Raw genomic sequence first — 23,274 nt, 5'->3', positions numbered from 1 at the left:
GAGTTTAAAGGGAAGTGCCAGCCCTGGAAGGGTTAAGAGATGACCGTGTCCTTGTGCATCCTCTTGGCCAACTTTTCTCCAGCCTGCTGCAGCTCGAAAAAGTTGAGATTAATCTTTGTAAAAGCAGTCATATTGCAAAGGCTCGTGTGACTCTCGCCCTAACACTGGGCCCTTTATAGCCTGGTGTTTAACCACCCTGGAATGTTATTCTTTCCATCGCCTTCACGACTGTACTTGGAAACCACTGGCTCTTATTCCAGCACAAAACTCAATCTGCCCTTTCTTTGACAGACTTCAGAACATTCCAAATCCATCTCATTCTACAAGTTTCCACTGAATCAAAATGAGAGGTGTACGTTTGACTGAGTGGCTGGTCCCCCTTCAGAGTCTGGGTGAGGAAGTTCTGGTCCTTGGGACACAGATGAACGGTCCCCACCCAACTTCGCCTCAGCGTCCCCCGGCGGGGTCTTCCCCCAGCCTTGTGGCTGATGGGGCCTGTGCCCGTCCGAGGGAACAAAACATGGGTTTTGGAAATCTGATGGCGCCGAGCCTTTGATCACCGATTTCTAACTGTCTTGAAACCCTTTTGCCTTCCAACAGTTGCAGGCTGTGGTTTTCTCGCGTGTGCGAGGTGACTAACAGCACCGCCACTCTCTACGTGGGGAACGTTCCTCTAGTCCCCAAGCCACCTGCCGCCTTCCGGCACCTCGTATCAGCTCCGCCATCGGCCACGGGCTGACATTTCAGCATTCAGACACTCCCCTCCCCCACCTCAGAAAGGAAAGAAAAGTGACAGGAGGAGAAAAAGGCTCATTTGGCAATAGTTTGCTCTTGCTATTTGGCCTGGAGAAAGGCATTCAAAGTGGTGGAAGATTGTTCAGTAACAGCTGGCGAGCACCAGGGTGTGAGGCTGATTTTCAGATACGACAGGCACTTACAGGAACGCTGCCAGATACAGCTGTTTAAAAGCCTTAATAAACAGCAAGTCAATACTAATTTTTGCCAAATTAATCTTTTCCCTGACAGCCCATCACAGCAATTATGCTTAGGCTTATTGTAAACACACAATTGCCAAACAGGGATGCTGCAGCCTTGAAAGTACTGTGGTTTGGTTCTGTCTCTCTTGAGAATTTTTTTTTTTTTGGTCCCTTTCGGTATGTAGAATTGTAAGTGTTTCCATTTTATTTCCAGTCACCATTTTGGTTTTTTCTGGCCTCACGTCAGTGTGAATGAAATTTCACGTTCAAACATCTCTTCTGGCAAGCTGCTGATAAAATGTGAAATGATGACGGGGAGGGTTTGCGCTGGTGGGTTCTGCCAAGAAGGCACAACTGACCAGCGCGGACAGAGGGCCCGGCGCCGTCCTCAGGGGTCTCCAGGTCCCGGAGCAAGAACTGCACCTTCACTTCCTGCCTCCTACGTGGGATCTGATTCCGGATACCAAGGACGAGATGTTGGCTGAGTCAGAGAGAGAGCTGAGTCTAACATCTCTGTAGACACACGTACTGCGAAGCGTGTGTGTCTTGGTTCCGAGGTTACTCCTCCCTCCCGCAGCTCCCAGCCTCCCTCCTTTGGGACTGTGATGTCAGGCAGCTCCTGCCCTTACAAGCCATCGTTTTGTGTGAGGATCTGGAAGCTTCTCTGTTAGGGAAGGCTCTTCCATACTGGGACCTGGTTCCAAATAAAGCTAGGGAAATCTCCTTTGAGCATCTTTTTAGAAGGGACCATTTCTTTTTCTTTTTTTTAAATTTATTTTTTTGTAGGGGGAGGTAATTAGGTTTCTATTTATTTATTTTAGAGGAGGTACTGGGGATTGAACTCAAGACCCTGGGCATGCCAGGCACACCCTCTACCACTTGAGCTACACCCTCTCCTCAGGACCGTGTCTTCTTATCCTGATACAATAAAGCAGAGACCGGGAAGTAGGGTCTTTTATTCCTTTCATCAAGTCAGACTCATACACTGTAATTAGAAAAACAATCCAGCACCCTGTTCACCATTTTGTTTTAATGGAGGCACTGGGGATTGAACCCAGGACCCCATGCACGCTAAGCACGCGCTCTACCACTGAGCTATACTCTCCCACGTCAACGTTTCAGTTTAGCATTTTATAAACTCGTCTCCTGAAATTTCTCCCCTGTGCTCAGCACTCCCACTTGTCTGACACCTTTCTTCTCCTTGGCTTCTCAGTTTCTCGATGTGACTAGCGTATAGTCTTTTACTTTTGTAACTAAGACACTCTTGTTTGTTTATGTAGACCAAATGAAGACAGCACCACTCATTTTGAAATTCTTTCTTTCAATCTCTCTGTAACCTTAGGTTTCTTAAAAAATTTCCACTCCTCTTCACCTCTCAATGCTTGTCTGCAAGGTTTAATTCCCGTCTACATTTAAAGAGCTTTGAAGTCATCAAAGAAACAGCACAGAACTGCTGCGGAGGAAAACTGGTGATGTTCCACTCATCTTTCGACATATCATCGCACTTGTTGGGCACCTACTCTGGGCTATGACATTCAAGTTGCTTTGGAGGTAAAGAAATTGTTCTATTTTAGGGAAACAGAGAGATCTGTGCTGTTGGGTGACTCACATGAATGCATCCATTAGGTGACTCAGTGAGGTAAATGTTCGGGGCTTAGACTTAGGGTTTGACTGCGGCACCGTCCCACTAGTTCAATGTTCAGCTCTCAGCAGAAGAGGAGAACTTCTCTGTTTCTACAGTTACCTTCAAATGAGAGTTACAAATGGAGCAAGAAAATGCAGCTCAAAATCTCTTTCAACAAATAAACATTAACAGAGCACCTGTGTGTAACAAAGACTGTCATGTTCCAGCAGATAACTGATCTATTGCAAATTTCCACATAAATTTTTTATACTAAATCAAAGAACCAGAGAACTAGGATGTTTATGGAGGTTTACTGGAATCTGGTAAGTTAAATATTCTTGGTTTAATTGAACGTAGCTGTCGGGGACTGATTGGAAGTGGGCACCTTGTGAACAAGACTGATGGCGTCTTTGTAAAGAACTTCTAACTCCATCTGAAATTATACTGAAGTTGGAGCCAGAGCCCCATCGTCCCTAGTTCCCAATCATCTTAGGTGGAACCAATGAAACTGCCACTTTTGTAGGAAAAAAGGATATTTAGGCACTTTCCTATAGCTCAGTCTACCTTTCAGATGTTTGGGGCAACTCTTCTGAAAAAGACAAGAGGTCCACAGAAACAGTATATGGGCTGTTGATGTGCTTAGTTAATTCTGAATTCATAAACGGAAAAAAATTCTTAATCATCAATCGGAGTCAGGACAGACGTTCTTTGTCCTCAAGACTGCTGCTGACCACTCCTGTCTCATTCAGAAGGAGCTCCTTCCCTTTATGGCAACGAGGTGAAGAGTCACAGAGACCAGCCTTCATCCTTAGCCATGTTCGCTAACTGGACTGACCAGAAGGCACTATTTGACTGATTTTTCACTGTTGACTCATTCACATTAGAATGAATGGGAATGGGGATTTTGAGGATTCTTTCTTGTGTATGTTGGAGAGTTGATTCAACCCTCTCCCAGCCTTTTTTTCCTTTTCTAATGAGTTATCATTTTGACTCTGGTGCCTTGGTAAAGACAGTCCATGTTCAGCACCGTTGCTGAGTTGCCCGGAATGCCTTTACTGGAGGTCCAGGAATCCTGCGGAGGGCTTCAGGGCAGGGAACTCGGTGTACATCACCGCTGTGCCTTAGAGTTACAAGTATGAGCTGCTGCGCCCAGGCCAGACTCTGGCTTCCTTAAAAGTGGAGGATTTCTCAGGCAACGCCTGTCAGAGGGCCTTCTCAGTGTCTGGGGAAGGAATGCCTGGGCCCAGGGTGGCCACTCTCCTCTTCTGTGCCTCATGGCTTCTGCCCTGACATTGATTTGGGATCTCTCATCTGGCTGGGTCTGCCTTTCAGAGACTGATGGATATCCAAATAGAATACGGTCACGCATGGTAAGAATTTTTATTTATGATGTATTTTCTTTTATTTACATTTTTTAGACTGTTTTTGGTCTCGAGTTTCAACACTCTCTCTACCCTGGTTGCACACCTGCTCTAGAAAAACTGTAAACAACATTGTTCTCTCCTGCACAGCCCACCTGTCAAAGTCCAAGCTGGTTGCTTGCATCCTGGTAATTACCTTCTCAGTTTAGCCTTAACACAAGTGAAAATTTTACTTTCTCATCATATAATAAATAAAAGACATTAGGTAATTAGTAGTGCTGGTATATTTCTAAAATACTAAACAGACAAACAATAAACTGTGAACTTAATCACATGAGTTCTTATACAGTTTCAAGACAGGAAAATTAGAGCTCTCAGCTACAGTCATTTTAATAATCACATTGGATCTGCATTATTTATTAGTTATTACATGCTCAACTGATTCAAGGTTGTACAATGCCTAAAATCATTCCAAAGCAAGCAAACCTTTTGTCTTTTTAATTCTGACTGGATTACACGATGCAAATATTCATAGTTATTAAATGGCTAAGTTAGTTTCACACATGCCACGGAAGACACATCAGCCATTCTGATCTCCAACCAGACGAGCTTTCTTGATAGAATCCCTTGGAAGGGAGTAATTTGCTCTTTTTGATGAAAAAGCTATGCCAACCTTCAGCCAGATTCTCAACGCTTTTGGTTCTTTAGCAAATCTCTAGGACCAATTCTCCAGAAGACCCAAGAATTCTGGAAAGAGAGTAGCTTGGAGAGACCCAAATGACAGCAAGAACCTCAACTTCTATCAACAGCTTTTAATCTGGGGCTGCGACCCCCTTTCTTCTTTACTGTCTGGTTACTCGCCTTTGATTTTTAGATGAAGTCTTGACAGTACACATTCCCTTTCCCTCCTCCCATCCCTGGTTTAATTCCTAAATGCTTTTTGGATTTTGTGAAAAGCATGCAGACTGAGGAATTTTGATTGATTCAACTTCCAACATTTTTTGGGGGGGAGGGGAGTTTACAGAATTGACTAAAACCAGCTGAGAACCAAGAAGCCACCCTTTATTTTTTTCCCCAGATAGAGAACCATCTGTTCAGTCTTGGAGCCTGTGTGACTTTTAGGGCAATTCTCTGTTCTATTGTATGAAGGAAAGTTCTTAGATATCATAGTTTTTCACCTGCGTCAACCAAAGAAATGGAGAAATAAGAGTTGGTTACTTTAATTTGCTGCTAAAATGAAAAGTAGGTTTGGCTTTATTCACTGTAAAAACTAAGTAATAAAGGATTCACACCAAGCGTGAATTTTTTTTTTTTTGCCAGCAAAAGTTAAAACATCAAAGAAACCTCTTTCAAATACTAACAAATTTACTTACAAACACCTATATTTATTATTTCATAAATAGGCGCAACGGTTTCCATAAAAAAAGATTAAATACAGACACAGTATGAAGAAACAATAATACAGTGCCATAAAGGTTATAATTTAGCTGTTTCCAATCTGTTTCTGCATCTAATAAAATACCAGGTAAGCATTTGGCAGTTTTATACATAAAAGGACTTAAATGACATTTACTAACCATTACACAAAAAGTGATACAAAAAAGCAATTTTTTTTTGCAGTATAAAATAAATGTGTTTGCGTTTCCCTTCATATGGTCTCTTTTTGTCTGATCAATGAGACAAAGCCAATTTTTTTTTGAAATTAAAATCATTTGGGAATATGTTTTTTTCCAAATATTTTGAAAATATAGAACTATTAGTCAGTTGTTTTAAAAACGAAGTAAAAATATGAATGTTTGCCAATTTAACCCCTATTGTGAAATCAATAAACTGGAATGAGCCAGTTTGAAATTACAATTTAGCTACAAAAACATTCACATTTTATACTCTAGGAGAGTGACATAGATGCCATTTACAAACCTGCTATGACTGCTACATCAAGCCATTTAAAAAGTCTTTAGTAGTTTCATATAAACACCCATTATGAAAACCACTGGGAAAGCCGGGCTTCACCCGGGACGTCTACAGTCGCTAAGGCAGGACTATGGCAGCACTTCACAGCAAACCCAACACAAAACCGGGGCGGCCCACGCCTCCTTCAGGGCGAGGGGAAACAGCGTCCAGAAAGGATTAAAAAAATAATAAAGAAGCATGACTATTTCTTCCAGAGTGGGGGACCCACGAGCTCAAATGGTCCTAAGTGCTCAGCAACTTGAATTTTCTAATCAGACGGAGGGCTGCCTGGCGGCGCAAAGCAACCCGCGGCGGAAAGACTTCCCTGAATGCCTCAGTGGAAAGAGGAGGTGTTCAGATTCTCAGGTGAGGTACAGTGCTTTGTCCCTCTGCACGCCTCTGTGTGGAGAGAAAACAAACGGCGTCGCGTTAACCAGACAGCCCGCGCCGCGCGAGCCCGGGGGCTGTGCACGCTGGCTCTAGTCTGCGGGCCGGGGCGGGGCACCGGGCACCGGGCCGGGGCGCAGCAAAAGCGGACTGGATCTAAACGGGTCTATTCTTGGAACGGTTGCAAGGCTGCTGGACAACGCCTGCTTCCCCCAACACGGAACCATTCCAGATTATCTTTAGGGAAGCAGGAAGGGACGGACGCCGGCCCCTTGCGTCGCCTAGGGAGCGGGGCACCACACGCATGCTATGAGAGCGGCCCGCCAGCAGGTGGCGACGGCCGGCCGCTTACCCACTGCTGCAGTAGTCGCTATTCCAGTCCACCGGCTGGGCGGGCGGATTTCTGCACCCGGAGCGCACGTACTCCATGGCCTGGGTGACCACTTGCGCAGCTGTAGATGTAGGGTTGATTATAGTCTGATAGTCGGGTTGCAGATTAAATCCCTGAAAGGGAAAGCAAGGCCACAAATAAGGATCACAGGGCCTTTTTAAGAAGAAAAGCACCTACTAGTTACCCATTGTTTGCAAACACCGCTGCCTTCTTGCTCGCCTCCCTGCAAGGGCAGGCTTGTCCCAAGGACCCAGAAAACTTAAAGATGGAAAAGAAGCGCCCACAACCCCATTCTTCTTACCTTCCCCTCATTTAAACATGTGTTAGAAAACCCTGAATTCTATTCTGGAGCAGATCAATTGAATCGAGAAACAATTTAAAATTGAGAAAAGCCAACTCAATCAAAACAAAGGGAAAAGGCTCTAAACCCCTCGAAGTTTATGTTTTCTATCAAGCCTAAGGATACATTAATAGTTAATCCCCAGAATATGCAACAGAATCTTTTTTGAAGGATTCAGGCAGCAGGTGGCTGAGTGTTTTATTAGACTACACCTATTCACATATTGTTCTCAAAACCCTTTTTCTTCATTCAATCACAAAGGGACCATCTGCTTCTTCTTTTATTTGTACTTTTTTCTCAGCTAAAAAATTTCAACCAAAGCTTTTTAACAGTTGTCGGACTAGGATAGGGAAAGAAATTCAAAACAACCGCTGGAGGAGACAAGCAAGAGCGTAAGACTGAGCAAATATTTTTTAATTGAAAAGTCTATTAACTGGCAAATAATAATCAGACTTCAGGAAGAGTCTTTTAATACACTGGTATGGTGGAGTGTTGACTTCTAATCCTTGCTGAGTTATTAAAAATTCAAGGACAGAATCTCTGAAGTATATAGCTGTATCTGGTAAACAAAAAGCATTATACACTGAGATTTATTTTTAGCTTATCTGGTGAATTCAAGAGTGGCATAAGCAAGCTTTGCTGGAAATGACCAAAAAAGCAGCTTAATTAATCTTGTGGTTGTCTCTTTCTGTAGGAGATTGTCACATGGTTTTTAACCACTGAAAAAAAATCAAGAGATTTAAAAACGAATTGTTCTCTATTTACTTGCAGGTTCTTTTGAAGGCATAATACTGTTGGGAATTTACATTTCTGAAAAAAAAATTCAGCAGAATGATCAGAGGGCTGATTTTTCACTCAGGATATTTCCTTCGACTTTTATCCATGTTTGAGGGTAACTTGGGTAAAGACTCAAAAGACATCTATTATCAAATGTCCTCAATTCTCAGTCTTGGCTTTAAGATATTAATTTATTTTCTATTCAAATGATAAAGACTTCAAGCCAATGTCCACCCAAACTCCCACCAAAGCTGTGTATGCATGAAAGACAAGATGGCGAAGGATGGGAAGTGGGGTATTCAGCCAGCTTGGTTATCTGACCTTGTGGAGGCTGGAGGGAACAAGCATGTCTCCTTAATTAACAGCTGGTTTGTGGGAGGTAAGCTTGTTTATGCAGACACCACCTGCAGCTCAAGCCACAAACATTTCCCACAATAGGAGGGCGAAAAGTGAGAGGTTGTACTGGGAAGTTTGGTTCTCCGGGCCTTTACCACCCTGCGTCTCTGTCGTGCGAGGGGCTGCCCTGGCTGCAGTGAACTGCATCCATTTCATTTTGGTCCCATAATGTCTTTCTGGGGCTTACTGGCCAGCTTTCTTGACTTCTCTCCCGAGTGTCTCATGTGATGCTGGGAAGCGGCAGGACGAAGGCCCCAGAGAGAGGAGCCTCAGGTCCACCTGTGTACCAGCCCTGTTGTAAGGGCCGCCCAGCGACCAGCGACTGGAGAGCCTCCGGGCCCAGCACGCAGCAGTGGCTCAATAAGTCACGTTTTCCAATAAATAAACTTTAACACTAACTCTTTGGTGCTACCCTTGGAAGGGCACGGGGAGTGTCAAAGTGTAAATGCCAAGGCTCTCCGACCTTTTTAATGTAAAGTTCTCCACATTGGATTTCTGCACAATTAACAAAAGGTAACCTAACAGTAAGTAAGACTCAAAAACAAAGTAGTTGAAAGCACCTCGCTTTAGTTGAAGGTATGGAAACATGTGAGAAACTAAAAATAAATAAAAACAAACCAACCTGCTCCTACCCAACCCCAACAATCAAACAACAGAAACCACCATTGCTTTTTTTTCCAGCCAACGAACAAGGTTTCTCAAGCTTGGGGGGGGGGGGGCGAATTATCAGGAGAACATTAATTTTTAAGTGGACTTTAAGATTAAATGGGTCACTTCAGTTTAAAAATACCAAAATTATGTGTTATCTACAAAGGTCAAAAATTTAAAAGTCAGCTAATTTCAATGCCTGCATTTAAGATCACTCATATTAAAACAACCAAAGACCAAGAAAAACACAAGCAAAGCCTGAAGTAACACGATCTCTCTTGCTTTCAGCTCAGAAAATGAAGCATTCTTCTGAAGACTATATTAAGAGACGCTGAAGTCAAACCTAGAACTAAAGCCATTTTGATTATTGATGTAAATACGAATAAACAATGATGATATACATTTTTGAAAAATGTTTGCTTAGCGGTCTAATTAAACAAGACTGAGCAGTTTGCATTTTAATGCTCAAGAGAAAAATCACCAACTGTTTTGTAGCATGCCTGGAATTTTAAATTTCATTTTCTGGTGCCAGATTGAAATAAAAATAGGAAACATGATAAAGATTAATTTGATGTCAGAAGGGACATTTGCTCTTTAATTAGATTTCTGTAGCCCTTGCCGTTCGGTTGCGCCACCGTAGCAAGTCCTAAAAAAGCCCCCAGCACAACCAAACAGTGACCCTCATATCCACACTTTTCTGGGAACTAATTTCATTTCCTGCCTGTCTGGAGAGGCATTTTCAACAGGCATCAATGTTTTTGTCTTCACAACTGATTTATTCATCAATCTCAATGTGATTTTTTTTAAACCTTTAAATTACACCCAAATCCTAAAGCAGCTGTTTATTACACAAGGAAATTGAAAATCTGTCTGTGTGATATCATACAAAGATTTTTTTTTCTTAAGGTTATAAAGGAAGTTGACAGATATTAATGATTTTTTTTTCCTCTTGACCTCATTCGACAGTACAGCGTACAGAAAAAAAAAGGAAGAAAATTAGACCCCCAAAAACAGGTCCATGGGTTTGACGTATAAAATATTACTCTAGGAAAAAAAGAAAACATCATTCCTGGTGGGCGCTAACATCATTTCTGTAGGATACATTCGTTTTTCAAAAGGATAATAAAACAGCTATAGTAATATTGAAATATGAGGCATTATTTAAAAAACACAGTAGTCACGAAATTTCTTTCTCTTTTTTTTCTTTTTCTTTTTTTGGTGTTTGCAAATGGGACCATGGCGCCCGTACCTAGGAAGCAAACACCTTCAGGATGAAGATGGTGGATCAGACAGGCCTCACTCCGGCCCTGGGCACGACAACCACGGGCTAAAACGCTGCTCTCGGGACATGGACACCGACCCCGCAGACGGCGGCGACCGTGACGCACTGATGGCAGCAGGGGTGACTGACTCTGTGCTCTGTGGTTCCCCCCACACCCTCCCGCCTTCTGATTCTTAAAGGGTCTCCTCTTCTCGTCCTCCTGCCTTGAGAGGGGGCTCCTTTATCCCTCCCAGCCCATCCCGGGGCTGTTCCTCCACATGCCCTGCAGCTCCTCCCCTGGTTTCTTACTTCTGTGGGATCCTAGTAATGCACCTGTTTATCTTATTTCCACCTGCCCCCTCCCCCACTGCCCCCCGGCCGATGTGAGCTCCGCGGGGCAGAACTCACTTTCCTGAGCCAGGACAATGCCAGGAACACATTCAGGTTCAATGAATTTTTTTTTTTTAATAAATAAAAAATTGTAAAACTTCCAAGGATTTGAGATTCCACAAACTAGCCTGTAATTTCTTCTAATATTTCAACTTCTACTACAATTTTTTATTCACTCATTTGTTCATTTGTCCCTTCAACCATTATTTTGCTGACCGCCTACCGGGATCAAGGCATCGTTGAAAGTGATCTCAGTCATCGTAGTCTCTGCAGCGGCATTTACTCCCTGTTTTGGGGTCGTGTCATTTTGTGACATGTCACTATTAATGCGAACTGAAACCAGGCCCTACCACCTCAGCGAGAACACTTCCTGCGACGCACTAATGGAATGGACTTAAAGATCGATGGATAGCTTGTCCGGTATGATCTGTTCTATGTTTTCCTATTCAGTTAAGATTCTATTCGGAAAGACGCATCTCTCGGGCTTCCCCATGTGGCCCTGTCATCCTGCAGCGTTTGAATTCACAGGCAGCTCATCTAAGGTGTGAGGACAAACAGAAAAAGGAACGGTCTGCGTGGACACATTAGTAAAAAGGTGCCCTCTCTGCACAGAGCTCTGGCCCTCAGCTTGGGGAGGGGACTGACTGTGCCTTCTGTCTACTTCTCTCCAGGAAGAAACAGTCCCTCAACTACAGCCCTGTGAGCAAACACGGGCCCTCGGCCGGGCAGCACCCTTAGCTGGGGGTCAACCCACACGACTCAGACTATCAATTCCTTACTCAAACACTACTGCTTCATCAAAACACAAGGGCATCCAAGAGTGTACCTCTTATTATGAGTTATGCCTGATGGAAAGCGTGGAAATCTGACTCTATGAATATCAACTTGTTGGTCACAAACACCGCTGAAGATAAGGCAGGATGGTGGAGGCTGGCGTCTCCCCCGTCTCCTTCCCTTGTGGGTCGACAACTAGGTTGTTGGATCCGGGGAAGGAAGTCGTCTGAGCTTGATCGATATCCTTGGCTTAGGGACCAGTGAAGACTTCGGTCAAGACACAAGTCCTCTGCTCTCCACAACCATTTAACCTCAGAACTAACCAGGATTTAAAGACCCTCCCAATTCTTAGGAGACAACAGGGCCTCTAGTGGGAAACTGCTGAGAACCTACAAAAATGACTGAGTCAGAGGCAGCAGGTCTAGCGTTTAAGAATCCAGGCTCTGATTTCTGAAGAGAGATGGCTTTGAATTCTAGCTCTGGCCTTAGGGACACATAACTCAGCTCTGCTGAGCCTGCGCTTCCCCACCTGTGAAATGAAGACGCTGCCAGGGCCTGCACTGTGAAGCTCCGAAATTAAAGATGAGGTGAGGTAACGTATTAAGGTTTGTTACTGTCACCTCTTGGAAATCCTGTCTATAACTATAATAATAAAAATGAACTTGGGATTATGTATGTTTGATTCCTATTTCTGCCTCCCTCTCCACCCCTCCCTAGTCCAATCACAGGCTCAAATTCCAGAGGGCCAGGTGTCCCTCCTCTAAGGCTATGTTTGCATATTTAATTATAGCTCTGGGAATAACAGAGTAATTGGATTATAAATGTGATAGATTAATTTGATGTGATTTATAGTTTTTACCTTGATCTATTTTTTTTACAACAAGTTTTTAGGATTTTTTGATGCTTTATGTTCAGTTTACATCATTTGCTCCTTAGTCTCCAATTTTAAAAATTACATCAAAATCCAAAAGGAAAACTTGATTTCAAATAAAACTTAAGCTAAGACTTTACACAAATGATTTCCATACTTGGGGGAGTGGACAGGGAGGCTCCCAAACCTCCTGTGTTTTCTCATCTCTGTAGAAGCCAGATACCCATTTTTAAATAGAACTCTGGTTATCATTTTCATTTCTTTAGGACTCTTAAGGTTGTACCAAATTCGGTATTTCTGACCATAAACCACGGGCCTGCTTTCATTCTGCAGCATTCATTGGACTCACCAGGCATATCAATCAAGACTTCCTCATTTCCAATATATAGATATTTCAAATAGCCTTCTCAACCCCGAAGAGATCTTTAGCATCAGTGCCATCTCAAATAACAAGGGAACCTTACTCAAGAAGCAGAAAGAAGGGTGATGAGGACGACGAAGCAGACGGGAACCCTGGTAAAGGAACCGGGGAGGACGGAAGGCGGAGGGCCGGTGGTGCGAGCTGCCCTGCTCGTCACCTGCCGAGCAGTCTCTCCGGAAGCCGATGCCTTCCGGTCTCTCTCCACTTAAACACAAGGACAGAAGACACCGGCCCAGCCCACCGGTGAGCAGACCCCCGGCGCCTGGCACGTACCTGCTGCAGGGTCGGGGAGTGTAAGGCGGGCTGGACCTGCATGGGGAGCTGGTTCCCGAGGGGCTGCTGCATGCTGAGCGGCTGGTGCGGCTGCAGGTTGAGATGCTGGTGCAGAGGCGGGCTGATCTGCAGCGGGGGAGGGGGGGACACGGCCATGTTCGCTATAGACACAGTCACTGGCATCTGGTTACTGGCCTTGGGGGCTATGCTCCTGGGGAGGCTGGGGTGCATGGCGGTGAGGTGAGGGCTCATTCCGGGCTGCTGGTGGTAGTGGGAGCTTAGGTACAGAGCTGAGTGGGCCTGGCTGGGCCCCGGGAACACGGCCGGGGGCTTGGAGTTGACCAGCGGCGGCGGCTGCGACGCCTTCACGTCCACGGGCTCGCTGTAGCTCTGCGGGGGAAACAGACGGGGGTCAGAGACGCACGCGCGGTGCCTCCTGCTCGGAGAGGCTCCGGGAGCCGCTCCCGGACTTGCACCGGGACCAGCCGTCCCTGACCCTCAGCAGCTCCTCCGCCGTTGTTTGCCGCGTGACCACGCGCACCTGACGGAGCGCATTCTCTTCGGTGAAATCTAAAACAATGTTTGGCGACATTTTTTCCCCCTTTGCTTAAATGCTAAGCTCTAACTTGGTGACTTTTGTCATCATCCCAAGAAAGATAATAAGATAAGAGGTGGGGTGGATGCCGTCAGTACCCTAGCAGGGGCTGCCGGAGCAGCTCACTTGGAAGGGAATTCTATTCTGGAGTTCTTCGATTGTGTGTTTAGTTTTTAATTTTTACCCTTTATATTTTCAAAGAGGCTTGGCCTAGCTATTTGAACAAAGAAAACAAAGCTGGTTGATGGAACTAGATGAGAAAGAAAAGAGTTCTAAAGTAGCTTTCTGAAGTCAGATAAGACCATGTTAATATACCTTCAAAGTAACCATAGAACTCAGCTTGATTTTTTTAAAAGAAGTTGGTGATGAATTGTCCTCAATAATGAACTGGATAAAAATAAGCTCTCTTAGAAATCTGAGACTCCATCATAAATTAATGTAATTTTGCCCTAACTTTTTTCACACCTGCACACTGCCTTACCTAATAATCGTGTAATTGACTTAAAAACGAGGCCTGTCAGTGGGAGCTGAGAAGCAGCAGGAATTGGCCCGGAGGCATTTCTTCTTGGGCATGAACCTCCCTCCTACTTCTGCTGAGAGGAAGGGGCTGATAAACAAATGGTGAAGGGGGAGAGCAGCTGGGGAGGGAAAATGCTAACATGTCCTTCTGGAGGAGAAAGGTCGCTTTGTCAAAACGAGGTCTCGAGGATGGATCCCTGCCCTGATTCTGTGACCTCAAAGTCGTGCTTCTTCCGCTGATAAACCAACATGAGTTTCTGGTTACTCAGCACCGCAGGGCCTGCCCGAACTCCCCCTGCTCCGTCTCCGTGCGGAACTGCGGACAGACAGGTACTTAGGGACTCTGGTTCATCACCACGATGACATGAAACTCCACGCGGAACTTCATCTCACCAGCCAGCCTGCAGCACTGCTGGCCACGCGATTCATTTCCTCCCACAGAGGAGGACAATTAAGTGAGAGCCATAGCAAGAACGGTGCAGCCTCTGTGTGCTGACCGGAGGTGGCCAGGCTGTGGTGGACGGGCTCGTAGCCTCCTCTGCTGTCTCCACAGAAAGGACATGACTGACATCTGGAAGAATCTGCCAAACCATGGAGACCTGGGGTCCTGCGAGACTGACTCCTCCACGTAGAACAGATAGTAAGGTGTACCCCAAAGAATCCTCTCCTTTTTCTCTGAGTCAGTATTTTTTTAATTTAATTTTTTAAATTGAAGTGTAGTTGATTTATAGTGTTGGTTTCAGGTGTACAGCAAAGTGATTCAGTTATACATATATATACCTATGTATTTATATGTATTTTCAGATTTTTTTCCTTTATAGCTTATTACAAGAAATTGAATATAGTTCCCTGCACTCTACAGTAGGTCCTTGTTGTTTATCTATTTTATATACAGTGGTGTGTGATCTGTTAATTGCAAACTCTGACAGTATTGATGCAGCTTTCTGAAATAGTAATGGGCATTCAGACTCCCTGTCTTTTGCACTGACATGAAAAATGTCCAAAATTGTTTACAAAAATTTTCAAGGGGAGGCTTTCGACTTAAGAAGCTTTATTAAATGTAGTGCTTTTGATTAAACAAAAAGAAAAAATCTGAAGTCGATTTTTTTTTTTTGCTTCTGCTTAAAAATTCTTATTGTTGATGTGCAGAGCGGTGAACAATTCAAGGAAAAGGTCAAACAGGTTAACTCAGGCTGTGTAAACAGTGACTAGTTCTACAGCAGAATAACATGTACTGCAGTGATATGCCTCAAAAATCACTCCATATATGCCAAGAAGATTACGTGCTTGCTGTGTATCTGTAAGTCATGCGGGAAAGCATTTTCATTGGGTTTGCGTTCCTTCTTCTTTGACCTATTGCAGAAGGGCTAATGTCATAGTTAGTCACATTCTGCATCAACTTCATACAGCCAAAGAACGACTACACAGTGACCAGATAGCTACCAGATGCACCTGCAGTGCATCGTCTCTTCACCATGATTCCTGCGTCACCAGAAAAGATTTTTTTTTTTTTAAGGTTGGGACTAGAATCTCGGTGTCCCATGCTCCTGGCACAGTGCAGGAGCACAAAGACTGACATGTTTGTTAAATGACTGAATGAGTGTTCTTGAACAATACTGCAGGCAGTCAGTGTTGCCCTTGCTGTGGTCCCTGCTAAGACATGCCATTCCTCTTCCTAAGGGATGAGGAAAGATCTGAAATCTTTGAAAACCTACAGAATATCAGATTGATCTCCACTCTCTTCTCTACTCTCATCATGAACCACACCTTTCCAGAAAAAAAAAAAAACACTAAATTATAACCCTTAAGTTTTCCTTTGGTATGGTACCGTGTGCTTGGTTCCCCACTGGCTCTTGGGTGGATGGCAGGCAGCAGGGAAGCTTTATTGTGTTTCACCTGTATTTTGAGAATTTGTATCTTTACATAAAGATCCACTCATTTAGATGGGAAAAAACCTACTTCTGGCTTCACTTCTGATTAATTCTTAATCAGTCTAATACAATAGACCACCTATTAATTACAGAGCTATTTTTATTGTTTTGGAAGATTGGTAAAACAAGTTCATTTTCCATAGCAAAGTCACATGAATTCATAATCTGATTGAATGGGAGTATGAAGAAATCACAAGTTTAATGTACTCTCAGTGTCATTTTCTTCCAATTAAACTATGAAAGTAAGCCTATTGTCTTGCCAATAATGATAGTGTACATGAAGATCTCTACACTTTCAATTCAGAAATTAGAACTATTTTCTCATATAGACTAAATAATTTAAATTTGTTTCTAATTTCAAACACATTAACTACTTTTATTTAGTGGTGTGTGTGTTGTGGCGGTCACCTTTCAAACGTGATCTTAGTGTATCCACAACTGAAAATCAGCCCTCAAATGTGGTATGTTCATGGGATGAACTTGTAACTTGCTATTGGTTTATGAATAAGTTCTATGTCCTGTTTTCTTTTGGACCACTGATTCTAAAAGATGTTTTCTGTAAGCAAATGGTGTGTGTGTGTGTGTGTGTGTGTGTGTGTGTGTGTGTGTGTGTTGGGAGGTGGAGCAATAGAGACATTTTGGGTCTTTTCAGTAGTCTTTCACAAAGGATGCAACTCTACAAACATTAAGATATTTCTTATTAACCAAGTTGTCGATTGTCTGAGATAGTTTCAATCCCATTTACTTTGTATAATGGAGATAATACTGCATAGTGTATAAATGCTCCCATTCTGGGATCAGTGCTATAAAAATGAAACATTGCCAAAGCAATTGTTATTTAAAATAGCAAAGTATAAACACAAGACATAAAACTCAGTGGAAGCAACAATACAGGAGTTGCTGGACCACATCAGATTAATAGTCCATCTAATTTGATTCTTGTTTCCAGCACTGACCAATACTTGATGCACTGGAAATTAAACAGAATTTATGCACCTACTCAATTGTGCATTGTTACTTCTGGAAGGAAAATTCTTCCTGGTCCTTGCAGGTGATTAACTTACACCTTGAAGCATGAGATTTTATTATCTTTAAATCACAATCTGGGCTTACAGAGCTGCAAATTTTATGTTAATAGTCATAAAACGACCCATCCTATTTTCAAATTCAGACCCAATATTTATCTCAATAGCTCTCCATGGTGTGAGTTCTAGAAGTTACCTCATCCTGTATAAAGAAATCATTTCTTTTGTTTCAGATTGACTATCCTTTAAGTGAACGGAGAATTGTGTTTCTTTCCTATGGTCATGGCAACAGAGAACTTACATAATTTAGTTCAATATTGTCCTATACTGTACATTAAAAAGAAGTTTCCATTGTCCTCTGTAAGTTTGGGCATCCCAGCTCAAGGTAGAGACAAAATTCTCATATTTGATATATGACCTTCAAGTTATGGGTCTGATGACTTTTACTGAACATACTCATCCAAGTGTTGTCTCCTTCCACCCTGGCGCTCCTGAGAAGCTGTATGCTTTATTTCAATAAAGCTGCTTTTCCTTGGAATATTTGGGAACTTCCCGATAGGATTCTCTTCAGGCCCTGCGGGACACCATTTTACATATCCTTAGACAGCACTTTGTCTTTTGATGGTGAATTTGATTTTTGGAAACGGCTAAGAGTCACTTGAAGCCAAGACTGTGGGTTGTATCTGGGTGATGTTTGGGGAAAAGAATGAGGTGTGAAAACAATGTAACAAGATTGATTTGCTAATGTGGCTCATAAACTTTTGCTGAGTGCGGTTCTAAGAGGAGTTTCCAAAATCTTTTGAACCCTGGGAGCAATGATAAAATAAGTTTGTAACCTCCCAAGGTGACTCCTTTGAATGCAACACTCATTTCGGGAATATAAATTCTGGTCTATATGGTAAAATGAAACCCGTTCCAACTGCTTTAAAGTTACACATTGTTTTCAATATAGTAATTTAGACTCATGTCTAGGAATTCGTCTATGGAAAAACTACATTTCCTTAAGCTTTACTTAACAGCCCAAACTAAAATATTCTTAAATGGTGTGTAAAACCACTCCAGCCAAGAAGCCATAGCCTCACGATGGCAATATTCTCAGTCCTCGGATTATTCGCAGTTGCCTTGACAAAAGGCTCATCAAGACCATTTCGTTTAAGGAACCCGTGTAGATGAGTTTTTTTTCCCCAATGTCTAGATCATTTCTTATCTTCATAAAAGAATGTATGCATGAAGCAAATTTTTCTTATTTTCAATTTCTTTATATCAAAGCAGCCTCGCAGACACTGAAAACACGATCCAGCTAATCTCGGATCATACACAGCACTTGCCTCGTCCTTTGCGTACCTATCAATAACAGTAAAAAGGAAACTGATAATAATAATAACTGCTGGTATTAGGTGCTTTTCTGTGGCCGAGATCCTAAATCATGCCATCGATAGAGTTTCCTGTTTTATTCTCACGGAAACCTAATAAGGGAGGTCCTACTAACTCCTCTGTTTAACATATTAGTAAATTGGTACTTGAAACAGCTGAATAACGTGCACAAAAGCAAGCAGTTAGGAGGTGAGCAACCTGGAATTCGAACCCTGACCCACGTGCCCCCAGGGCCTGGGTCTCTGCCCTCGAGGGCCTTGGGTGTGACACTGGTGGTGCTTTCCAGGGTCTTAACGCGCTCGCCTCAGTGCCCGGTGGAAGCAGAGATGCGGAGGATGCCTTCAAGACCGTCTCCAAACCTAGTTATACATTTTTGCTTCTTGCTTTTAAATTTCTCAATGTAAAGAAACTGTTTGCCTGAAGAACCCATGAGCCTGGTCATGCTCCCTGCTCAGATGGAGTTGTTCCAGTGTGAAATGACGTCTCTGTCATTCTGGATTCAGGGAGAAGGGAGCCTGATGCCCATCCTGGGTCGAACATGCCCTGGTCTGTGTTTCTCTGGCTCAGTCATTTCAAATCCCTTTTCTCTGCTACTATCTCCTGCCCTCTCCCCTTTCAGTCGCTTTTACGACTCTTCCCTCTGAAATCCCTTTTTAAATTCTAGAGCCTAAAACTGAACAGGTGAGTCACTCCAGGTCAGACCTGGACCGTGTCTGCAGGACCCATTGCTCCCTTTTCTGTTTCTTTCAACTTGCGGGTGTTTGCGTGGTGGGGTGGCCTGTGCTCGGTGGGTCTGTCACTGGCTCCACGTGCCCAGGTGCCACACCTGGAACAGAAGGGCACAGAGTGGTGCTTCCCAACATCCTGAAGGCGCCGGCATCCTCCAAGGGTCTCAGGCCAGCCTCTGGCCCTCCACCCCCGAGCCCCAGTCTCATATAAGCCAGGACAGCTTTACAGCTGGCCATCTCATAGGCAAGAGTTGGTCCAGAATTTTATTAAAGATAACAAGAGATCATAGTTCTAAGGACAGAAATATCGATAATCATTCCGGGTAGAGAAAAGCCTACAAGCTTTGGAACGAGAGGGCGAGGACTGTGAGTTCTCCCCTGCCACTGCCAGCCTCTCCTGAGTCTCAGGTTCTCCAAGGCATTCAGTCTGTCTGCCTAGAAGCTGTCCAGAAAATGGGGTGAGATCTTACTTTGTAGGGTATTTGTGATGATGAGTGGAACAGATAAAATGCCAAGCACAGCGTGGGACACGTATAAGCTACTCGATAGCCAAGTGCCCTGTGCGTTCATGTTATTACTGTAAAAATTATGTGTCCATCCTAGAATGTGTCAGTATTGTCCTTCTGAGATGTGAAGGTTAGAACATTCATTTACTATGACTGAGCTGTTTTATTTTGAGTTGATTTCAATTTTATTTGGGCCTGGAGTCGTGTTAATTAATATGCTGGAATAGAGTCGTGTTAATATAAAGTACATTTAAGCTAAAAACGTTATCATTGAAAGGAGAGGAGCGTTGTTAATCCTATGACTCAGTCTCACAGGTGGAGCCAACGTTCCCTGGCTGTCTCTATTTTTTGATTATGTTCCATAAGAAGCAGTTAATTTTAGAGGATAGTTTCAAATCTCTCAAGCACCACAAAACATTCTACTTTGATCTGTTGTGTTCATCTTCCGGCTCTCGGCACCACGCCTGTGTCTGACAAGGAACAGGTGTCGTGCAGCCTGGGCTGGGATGCAGAGTGTGGCCTGGAGTGGAAGCTCCAAGAAGCAGCAGACTTGACATGGCCGCACACTAGTGAGGGGAATGGCTGCTGACCTAGGGACGCCATGCCTTATGGGGTGAAACGAATACATGGCATAGAAATCTGATACCAAAATACATAGCCCTGGAGGCAACACCAAAGTTGCCAGCAAGAACTTAGGAAATGGACGAGGTGCTTCGGCTAATGCAGTATTTCACCGACAAAAGTGACCTTAGGAAACCATCATCAAACAAAAAGACAACCTACAGAATGGGAGAAAATATTTGCAAACTGACAAGGGGTTAATACCCATATAAACAAATAACATACAGCTCAATACAAAAAAGCAATCAAAAATGGGCAGGAGACCTAAACAGACATTTCTCCTAAGAAAACATCCAGATGGCCAGCAGGCACGTGAAGATACGCTCAACGTCACTAATTATGAGAGAAATGCGAATCAAAACTACAGTGAGTTACCACCTCATACCGGTCAGAATGGCCATCGTCAAAAAGTCTACATATGATAAATGCTGGAGAGGGTGTGGAGAAAAGGGAACCCTCCTACACTGTTGGTACGAATGTAAACTGGAAACAGTATAGATTCTTTAAAAACTAAAAATAGAGTTACATTATGATCCAGCAAATTTCACTCATGGGCATTTATCCGGAAAAGGTAAAAGCTCTAATTGGAAAAGATACCTGCACCCCAATACTCATAGCAGCACTATTTACAACAGCCAAGACATGGAAGCAACCTAAGTATCCATCAGCAGATGATTAGTTTAAGAAAGGTGTGAGAGATATATACATACACACACACACACATACACACACACACATACAGACATACACACACACAATGAATATTACTCAGCTATAAAAAATAATAAAATACTAAAAAAAATGAAATACCACCATTTGCAGCAACATGGATGGACCTAGAAATGATCATACTAAGTGAAGTAAGTCAGACAAAGACAAAGACAAATGTTACATGATATCACTCACATGTGGAATATAAAAAATAATACAAATCTATACACAAAACAGAGACAGACTCACAGAAAACAAACTTATGGTTACCAAAGGGGAAAGGGAGTGGTGGGGTGGAAAAATTAGATTTATCGGATCCACAGACACAAACTACTAAACAAAATAGATAAGCAACAAGCATTTACTATATGGAACAGGGAACTATATTCCATATCGTGTAATAAACTATTATGGAAGATTATCTGAAAATATTTATATATAACTGAATCACTTTGCTGTACACCTGAAACTGCATGATACTGTAACACAAATGTGCTTTAAGTGGCCTTAGAAGAGAAGACACCGGTGCTCCACCCTGACTTGCGGGGCGGGGGGTGTTCTATGGAAGCGGGTCGAGCACGCTGTCAGGACCAGGTGCAGGAGGGCCCAGCACAAGGACTGAGGGAGGTGGAGGTCAGCTCCGGGCCCGGGCACTTGTTACCTGCGTGAAACTCTCCCTCTTTGGTGGATTGTTAACCATCAAGTCTACTTTGAGGATAGGGTGTGGGGACTGAGTGAAGTCATTCACATAAAGTTCTCTCTTAAACACAGAAGCCCGATCAAGTCACCCCCTGCGGAAGCCCGTTCGGGGGTGTCCCGCTGCACAGAGAATCAAGTCCCAGGCTCCGTCCCAGGCTCCGTCCCAGGCTCCCTCTGTGTCCCTCTGTCTTCCCTTGCACTCAGCTCCAGTGTCACCCTTCAAAGAGGGCTCGGCAGACCACCCGATCAGATGCCTTGCTTTATTTCCTTCAGAAAGCTTCAATTCACAAAGATCTCGGTCATTTACTAACTTACGATTTCACTAGTGGTCTCCCCGGACTCGGAGAGAAAGCTCTATAAGTGCAGGGGACGAACCTGCCAGTTCTCCACCGCGTCCTCCCAGCCTGGCCAAGGGCTCGGCACAGACCCCGCCACCCAGGGTAATTCACCAAGTGAGCATGTGAATGAGTGAACGGGAAAGAGGGAGCTTGGCTGGCACCCTGGGGTGACCCGGAACTGTATCATTGGCAAGCAGCACTTTACAACTGCACCTTCAGGTCTTTCGGAATAGGGAAATAATATAACATACTAAGATTATAACATGGAAAAATACTTGTGTAAATATGAATGGCTGTTACTTTCCTTGTGATAATTTTAAATGGAAAAGAAATGGGTTTTTACATATGTTTCTGTGTGCAGTTGGCGGGCAGGCTGGTAAATTTTCTGCACGTGCCTGCAAGGTTATACTGCAAATATCCCAACCACATACAACGTCAGAGAACCATCTTTCTAACCTGGAGAGGGTGTTCATAACTTTTCTTCAATTTGTACACATACAATAGATACTTGTACATAAATAGACATTCAGCAGCTCCGGCAAAATCCCTACTGCCAAAGAGATGAAAAACATCAGAGTAAGCTGGAAAGAAAGCGCTTGGTTTTTTTAAATGTAGAAGTGGCAGTTCGCAGCATTTATACAAATTGCCGTATACGGAGGGCTGCAACTCGGAGAATGAATAGTATGAAAAGTTGCAGCTAAGAGCAAATCTGAGGACACTCGTTTTGCAAGTAAAGGGCTTAGTCAGTATTGCAGCATCCTGGCAATCTGCACAACATCAACCAGAGCGCTTTGCATTGGGTTTGAGATTGTATGCACTGATTTTCTTGAACGTAAAATGTTCTGACTAAAACTTCTATTTAAAATGCTCAAAAAGAAACTTATCTTGGATGAAATAAGAAGAATTCATATGCCCTCTTACATTTTGGGCATATTAATCTGAATATCAAGTGACTACATCACCCAATGGCTGGATGGATCTAAGACTTTGTTCCTCACTGTTTTTCTTGCTATAATTTTATATACGTGCTGTGAATTCTGTAAATACACAGAAAAGTGAAATGGTATCAGCAGAAAATATAAATAGCTTCGAAACAAGCTGGAAAAATTAGAAAGTGTGAGATCTGTAGTGAGATAGTAGAGGTGAGCTAGAAATTTTAAGGTTAAAAAATAAATGTGAAGTTTTCCCACAATGTCATATCTTAGATGTGGAACATAAAGTTGCGTTAGACCAACAGTGTCCTGGGATCTCTTATGCCTTGTGTATTTAGTGCTCCTTTTTCTTCTATGCATCATACATTCATTGTCTATTGTCCTCAATAAAAACTATTTTATGTAATTAGAATTGTTGGAAGGGGGGGTAGACGTTTGTGGATAGAAGAGA

The 23,274-nt window shown here is 43.3% G+C and overlaps 1 protein-coding gene across 3 annotated transcripts in view; it reads right to left on the bottom strand.

Moving 5' to 3' along the window:
* Positions 1–4,228: 4,228 nt before the first annotated feature.
* The window catches only part of TOX (thymocyte selection associated high mobility group box), a 270,314-nt gene continuing 251,268 nt past the window's right edge, over positions 4,229–23,274 (bottom strand). For 2 of the 3 annotated variants that reach the window (XM_032470218.1, XM_032470219.1), the window contains 3 exons: positions 12,845–13,234; positions 6,655–6,806; positions 4,229–6,314 (listed from right to left, as the gene is read on the bottom strand). In XM_032470218.1, the coding sequence (XP_032326109.1) occupies positions 6,278–6,314; positions 6,655–6,806; positions 12,845–13,234 (579 nt within the window). In that variant the 3' untranslated portion in view covers positions 4,229–6,277. The remainder of the gene's footprint in view (positions 6,315–6,654; positions 6,807–12,844; positions 13,235–23,274) is intronic. The other variant, XM_032470217.1, reaches the window with a different exon arrangement.

The sequence above is a fragment of the Camelus ferus genome, chromosome 29 (genome assembly GCF_009834535.1).
Source record: "Camelus ferus isolate YT-003-E chromosome 29, BCGSAC_Cfer_1.0, whole genome shotgun sequence".
Classification (NCBI taxonomy): domain Eukaryota; kingdom Metazoa; phylum Chordata; class Mammalia; order Artiodactyla; family Camelidae; genus Camelus; species Camelus ferus.
The sequence above is the reverse complement of the archived record's forward strand: the minus strand, read 5'-3'. Positions and strand labels throughout refer to the sequence as shown.